This window comes from Zingiber officinale, chromosome 6A (genome assembly GCF_018446385.1).
Source record: "Zingiber officinale cultivar Zhangliang chromosome 6A, Zo_v1.1, whole genome shotgun sequence".
Lineage (NCBI taxonomy): Eukaryota > Viridiplantae > Streptophyta > Magnoliopsida > Zingiberales > Zingiberaceae > Zingiber > Zingiber officinale.
In genome coordinates, this window is record NC_055997.1 from 109,116,513 (window position 1) to 109,124,217 (window position 7,705).

The 7,705-nt window shown below is 31.7% G+C and overlaps 1 protein-coding gene across 1 annotated transcript; it reads right to left on the reverse strand.

Annotated features, from left to right (window-relative positions):
- Positions 1-644: 644 nt before the first annotated feature.
- LOC121994299 (MAPK kinase substrate protein At1g80180-like) lies at positions 645-1,189 on the reverse strand. The gene has a single exon (XM_042548384.1). It carries the CDS (start codon positions 1,116-1,118, stop codon positions 801-803), a length of 318 nt encoding a protein of 105 aa, XP_042404318.1. The 5' UTR covers positions 1,119-1,189; the 3' UTR covers positions 645-800.
- Between the last annotated feature and the right edge of the window lie 6,516 nt (positions 1,190-7,705).

Sequence of the window (7,705 nt, forward strand, 5' to 3'; positions counted from 1 at the left end):
ACCTCTAAACCAAACGTTAACTAAATCTAAATAACTAAATGAACTGTATTTTAAACAAAACATCATCTTATTCTCGTATCCGAATATAACTTTTTAAAAATGGTAGAAGATCGGTTTAGATCGAACCTTTAAATATTGCTCCCTTTTTACTAATAACAAGGGATTGAATCCACTAAGGATTTATGCCTTCTTTTCTGTTTACATGAGTCATGACAAATAGCAACTGTGTTCTTTAACCTTATTATCATCATCCTTACAAAGTCATCATTATTTAATGTGCATTCTTTTTCAAAAAAAATACTTTAAATAAATCTTCATCATTGTCCGTATTGTTATCCTTTGATTTTTTTATGTAAATAACTAGATCACTTTGCGGGTGGATTACATTCATTATAAAAAGGACAAGTGCGTGTCAAGATTTGAATGATGAAATGATTACATTTTCACAAATATTTTATCTTCCTCTCAATTTAACTTTTTCTCACAATTTTTTTTATAAAACTTAGCTGCTACACATTTCTATCAAGAACGAGAATAAAAGTTATTAATTTAATGACTGAAAAAAAAATTGATAAATTTTCTCTGTGAAATGAAAAATAAAATTAAAGTTTATAAAAAAAATAGGAGAAAAATAAGAAAGAAGGTTCCAGTTCCACACAGTTACACTTTGCACATTGATCCAACGAAAACTGAAAACAAGAACATCGACAAAAAGAAACCCCGAGAAACTGTGACTTTAATTCATTTGCCCCCCGAATTTTATACATATTTACGGAAAGCACTCACTCTTCTGCCCCGATTCAGCGCCGCCTCGGCTTCGATCGGTGGTGGCGCCTCGCCTTGCCGAAGATGCCGCAGAGCCCGCCGCAGTGGGCGTCCGGAGACGGCGGATCCGCGGCCGCCGGCACCGCGTTGGCGCGGAAAGCCTGCCTGCCTCCGTCTCCGCCGTTGCCGCCGCGGCGGCGATCGGTGGTGGGTCCGACCGTCCGCGAGCGCCTCAGCTCCCCTCCTGCATCTTCGTCTGCGTCGGGGTCCGTGGAAAGGAACCGCTCGTCCCACACCAACCCCGACGAGCCCGATCGCCGGAAGGTTGTGGCAGATCTCTGCAGCTCCGCCATCTTTTTCTCGTTCCTTTCTCTCCTCTCTTTCTTTCCTGTTATGACTTGTTTGGCGATAACTCGAAGAAGAAGAAGAGGATGAATCAAGTAGTGACGCGTCTTATCCTAATGAAAGCGACAGCTGACGACGACATTTTTAGAGGCGTAAAAATTCCTGTTCGATGATGTCCTAATTTGGCATCTTATTAATTTTAATTTTTTTTAAAAAACCCCACTGAAATATTATTATCGTCGAAACACTGGATGCTAACGAATGTGAGCCATTACTTTCAAATGGTGCTGGCTACCGTGGATGAAACTTGAAAGGACATTTTGAATTAATGAAATTATGGAGGGTTTTTTGAAAAGGCAACTAGAGTGAGTCCAGGGTATTTCAAAAATTTCCTCTAATAATTTCTCCCTGTTTATTCTTAATATAACAATAAATAATACCAACTCGATAGAAAATATATTATACATTAATTAAAATATAATAGAGTTATTAGTTCCACAAATTTCATTAAAAGAAATATTAAAATAGATTTTAAAAGCGGCAAGTGAGTTAAACAATTGCCGAAATTTACCAAAGAATTAGGGTGAAAGAATTAACTATATTGAATTAAACTGATAAAACAAACTATTTAGTTAGAATTATCTTTATTCAATTGGAAGAAAAACATCGCCATTTTACCAAAAAAAAAAACAAAAACAAAAACAAAAGTCGAAATTGGAAAGAAGTCAATTGTGAGGATTAATTAGTGAGAAAAGGTCAAATTGCACATGGTTTTGCTTAATTTATATGTTACTTAAATTAATGCAGTAGATTTTGCGTGGACGATTTGAAGTCTTTTTAATGCAGTAGGCAAGTAGTCATCAACATTGTTTTATTATTGGCAGAAGTGCTATTTACGGCTATTAATTCTGGTATGATCAATTTGATCTGAATTTTTCTCTCGACCATTATAATAAATTAAGATGCATTCATAGAGGATGATCTATCCGTCCATCATCATTAACTATTAAATAAAAAAAATTATCCATTAATTCTCAATCCTTAAATATCTAAGAAATTTAATCTCATTGATTATCTCGTTATGATACTACAGTAATATATAAGATTATCATCCAAGTACCTATGATTCGATCCTCAGTTATGATATATTTATAGAATTTTTTTCTCTAAATGAGGAACACAATCAAAGGAAACTTGACTTCTGGACTAATCGTCGTGTGTGCTTATCGATTTAGTCTAATAATCGATGAAAATTTTTTATAGGATCAGATTAATCACCCTAAAAATAATTAATGAGATTAACTAGATTTAAATATCTAAGAAATTGAAAAAGCCTTTCCTACATTATTTGAGATTGGATTAATCATCCTAAAAATAATTAATAAGATTAATTGAATTTAAATATATAAGAAATTGAAAAGGCTCCTTTATACTATTTGGTATCCTAAATATAGTTAATGAGATTAACTGAATTTAAATATATAAGAAACTGAAAAGACTCCTCTATACTATTTGGTATCGAGTTAGTCATCCTATAAATAATTAGTAAGATTAACTGAATTTAAATATCTAAGAAATTGAAAACGCCTCCCCTGCACAATTTTCTCGGCGCACCATGAATTCTTTAAGTCTATCATAAATAATAATTACACATTCATAACAAATTATTATGAGCAGAAATAAGCTCAGTTTTAGTAATGCTTGTTTATTATAAAAAAATACTTAAAATAAATAAACTTAAAACTGCTAAACTCAATTATATATATAAAATTTACGATAATTTACCGTACCATATAATGAAACTTCACAAGTACCCTATTTTATAATTTATTAAAGGGCACATTTAAAAAAAAAAATCCTTAGGCCTATTTCAATCTCAAATCAAAATAAAAAAAAATATTTTTTTTACTTGAAATAAACCAAACTAAAGGAAAAAAATATTAGTTATTTCATCGAGTACTTTTATCTTCTTTAAAATTTTAGATTTATATCAAACAAATAGCACTATATTCCTAATAACCCATCGAGTTGATTTTTTTTTTTTTTTTTTTTTTTTTTTTTTCTGTTCTTTTATATTGAAGGTGATGTTTGGTTCTTTCATATTGAAGGTGGCGTTTGGTTTAGAGCTTTGAGAATGAGAGAATGAATTCATTTCCAAACTTTATATTTGGTTAATGGGAATGGAATTAAGATTTTGGAATGAAACCCAAAAATTTGGATATGGATGAAACTCACCCTCTCCCTTGGTTTTTGATGAAATAGAAATACGAATTAAGTTTTGGACAAAAATACCTTTAGTATATTTGTTCAATTTTTCTTTCATTTCACACACTCTCTCCTTGTTATCTCTCATCATATTTTCTCTTTCCTTATTCTATCATCACACTTTATCTCTCAACATACTTTCTCTCTTCTCATTTTCTCTCATCATACATTTTCTACCATTTTTTCTCTATATTTTCTCCCATCACACACACACTCTCTCTCCTTATTTTCTCTCTCTTCATTCTTTTCCATTACACTTTCTCTCCCATTACACACTCTCTCCTCATTTTTTCATCATACTTTCTCTCTCCTCAATCTCTCTTACCATTCTCTCTTCATTTTCTCTAATCACACTTTCTCTCTCCTCAATCTCTCTTACCATTCTCTCTTCATTTTCTCTCATCACACTTTCTCTCTCCTCAATCTCTCATTTTTCTCTCATCACACTTTCTCTCTCTTCATTTTTCCCATCACTCTTTCTCTTTCCTTAATCTTTCATTTTCTCTTATCATACTTTCTCTTTCTTATTTTTTCTGTCATTCTTTCTCTCTCATCATATTTTTCTCTTCTCAATGTCTCCTATCATGCACTCTCTCCTCATTTTCTCTCATCATACTTTCCCTCTCTTCATTTTTTCTCATCACACTTTCTCTCTCATCATTCTCTCTCATCATATGTTTCTCTCACATTTAACTTTCCCTCCTATCTAATTTTTTTCTCTTATTTTTCTCTAAGGGTAAAAAAGGAAATTTAGGTTCATTCCGATTGAAAATATTCAACTAACCAAATATTATTTTTAAGAATGATACCCAAACTCATACTCAAGGTTCTAAAATTCGCTAGGCGCTAGTCGAGCGGCAGACCAGTGCCTAGCGCCTAGGCCGCCTAGGTGGGGACTAGGCGCCACTAGGCGGATTCCTCGGTATCCCTTGTTTCATGTGGACTGTGGACAATGTCATATGCAAATCTAAATGTTGTCTTAAATAATTTCATAGCAATGAAGATTTAACTATGTATGCTGAAATAAATACATACTTTCCAATACCAAAAAATGAAAAACTGTAAAAGAAAACTAATAGTTTTGTGCAAAGGAAATATACTAGGCTCAATAAATATGAGTAAAAGAAACAGTTAAACAATAGAACATGTAGTAAGTTATCATAATCATATAGTAAATAGTAGAACATTGAAAAATAGTAGCAATAGTTCAATTCAAGATTACAATGCATTGTGAACTAGTAACCACTAAGTAAAATATAATTGTTAAATAACATAAATCATGTCTTAACAAAATGAGTTCAAAATTACACAACTAATAATATCTCATAGACTCATATTTATTCTGCTTCTTCTTCTCCATAATTTTCAATAACTTGTTCTTCATCGGACACAAACTCAATATCATTATTGTGATCCTCGTCTTCTTCTTCGGATTCAAAATCATATTCATGGAGTTCTCTCACTCTGGAGCTTTTTCGGGGTTGTAGATTTTCATCTGCTCCACTTGCTTCATCAACCATTTGCCAAGTGAGCCCGGAACCTAGTTCAACTTCATCATCTTCCCCACCATCCACAATCCAACCTTGTGCATTTGAAGCATCTTTTGCAAGAAGGACATCAACATTTCTTTCTTTTTATCTTTTTTGTTTGTTCAACAATCTAGCATTAAATTAGACAAATACTAGATTGTTCAACCTGTTGGCATCCAACCTATTTCTTTTCTTTGTGTGAATCTAAAAAAACAGAGAAAGTAAATACTATAGTTAGTACCTGAATATAGAGTATAGACGTTAAAAATTATAACTAATTTAATTAAAGAGTAGACTGAAAGTTTAAAACTTACTCCTTCAAATGTACTCCAATTTCTTTCACACCCAGATGAACTTGTAGTTAATGAAAGTATCCCCAATGCCACCCTTAACAAGTTAGGTGTGTGAGCACCGTATGTACTCCACCATGCACATGGATCAAATGTATCATCATTTTTTTCACATGCTTTTGCTGCCAATGTTTTTCCAAATAAACCAGTCTTATTTCTATATTTTGGAAATTCCTTGTTAATAATTGTATCTTGTAAATCTAACTCATTGGCATGCAAAGTTTCCATGCATTCAAAAATCCCCATCGCGACCTCCTCATAAAGAGCAATCGAACTATCTTTGTAGTAAAAATAAGGATTCAACAAAAATGTAGTGGTATGCAATGATGTATCAAGTCTATCCTTCATTTTTGACTCAATAATGACTATGATAGGCTGATAATTTGATTCCACGTTATTCAGAGCCACCTTGATATCTTATTTAGCTTGAAGAAGCTCCCCATATAGAAACCCCATCGATGACTTTCTATCTCCATCTACCAATCGAAGAACTCTTACCAAAGGAGCAAATATCTTCAAACAAAGTGTTACACCATTCCAAAAACTCATGCTCATCACTGTAGAGTAAGCCAATTTTCCTTTGTTTGTTTTTGACCATTTACATTTCTCCCACATATCACTTGTAAACACGACCCTTAAACTAGCTTTTTTTTTAATTAAACTTTGCAATGTGAGGAAATTTGATGCAAACCTGGTAACTCTTGGTCGGACTATGTCTCTCTTCTTCGTGAAACTTCTCATCAATGATAAAGTCTTATGGTGAGCATAGATGAAAATGGTAAAAGCCTTGGACTGCTCAATCACCTTTTTATATCGTGGAAGTTTGCCAATACTTTTAAGCATGAGATTAATAGTGTGAGTTACACATGAACTCCAAAAGATACCGGGTCGTTTTTCTCTCATCAATTTAGCTGCAGCCATATTGTTGGTGGCATTGTCTGTAACAATCTGAACAATATTCTGAGCTCCTACTTGTTCAACACACTTGTCAACATACTCAAAAATAAGTTCAGCTATATGTGCCTCCTCTGAAGAATCCTTAGACTCTAAAAATGTAGTACCCTCCTTGCAATTAACACACAAATTTAAGATGCTTCTGCTTTTTCTATCACTCCATGCATCTATCATGATCGAGCATCCATTCTTTACCCATTCTTCTTCATGTTTCTTCAGCAATTGTTTTGTTCTTTCAACTTCGGCTTTCAATAGTGACTCCCTAAGTTGATATTGAGTTGGAGGCTTGAATCCTGGTCCAAATTGACCCACTGCCTCCATTAGTTGCTTGAAGCTATCATTATCAACAGCATTGAATGAGATTCCATTTTCATAAACTCATCTCCCAACATATTGTTGAACTTGTTGAGTTCTCTCTTTGAAAAGAGTCTCATTTATATTTTTTTGCTGAAGTACTTTACTTCCACTGGAACTTGCATTTTCTGGAGCAATTGCCGATGCATATCTATCCATGGGGCCAAGTGGAAGAGGTTTTTTAACTCCATCCATCCCTTCAATTTCAATACCTTCTTCTTCATCTACGGAAATAACCACCTCTGCTCTACAACTTTGTTCTTCCATTATTTTGTTCTTCTTTCTGTTCCTCCCTTCTAAAATAGTCTGTTTGCACTTATTTTTATTTTCTTGAGATGCTTTTTGACAACCAGATATATTTCCAGGTATATTTCCAATGTGATCCTTTATCCTATACACTCCTCCTGACATTGTTTTTCCATATAACTTACATTTAATTTTGTCGAGGTTCTCAGGATCAATCAATATCCCAAACTCCCATCCGACGTCATTTGACTTTCTTCTAAGAATCTCAGATTCGGGTTGAGTGACAGATGCTGTCGAAGATGGATTGCTTGCCATTGATAACAGTCTAACAGATAATCTGAAAAAATTATATATAACAAGACATAATCACATAACATATTAACATGATAATAAAATTTAATTATACCATACAGACATACAATACAAAATATTTCAATAACATTAAGTCATTAACAAGTCTGAGAATATTTTTTTATATATCTTAATCTAATTAATAAAATTTATTCGATATTTGTTTAAATAAATTAAATTTTAAATATATTTTTTATATTTTTAAATCTGTTTTATACTTTTATAAATTAATAATATTTATTGGAATCTTTTAAATTTTAATTTATTTTTCATATTTTTAAAACTGATTTATATAAATTAATAATATTTATTAGAATTTTTAAAATTTTAATGTATTTTTCATATTTTTAAAACTGATTTATATAAATTAATAATATTTATTAGAAATTTTAAAATTTTAATTTATTTTTCATATTTTTAAAACTGATTTATATAAATTAATAATATTTATTAGAATTTTTAAAATTTTAATATTTATAAATCCGATTAATATAAATTAATAATATATAAAATTTATAAATATGATTTATATAAAATATAAATTAA

Coding starts and splice junctions, on each gene's coding strand:
- LOC121994299 (XM_042548384.1), bottom strand. CDS start 1,118: ATGGCGGAGCTGCAGAGATCTGCCACAACCTTCCGGCGATCGGGCTCG.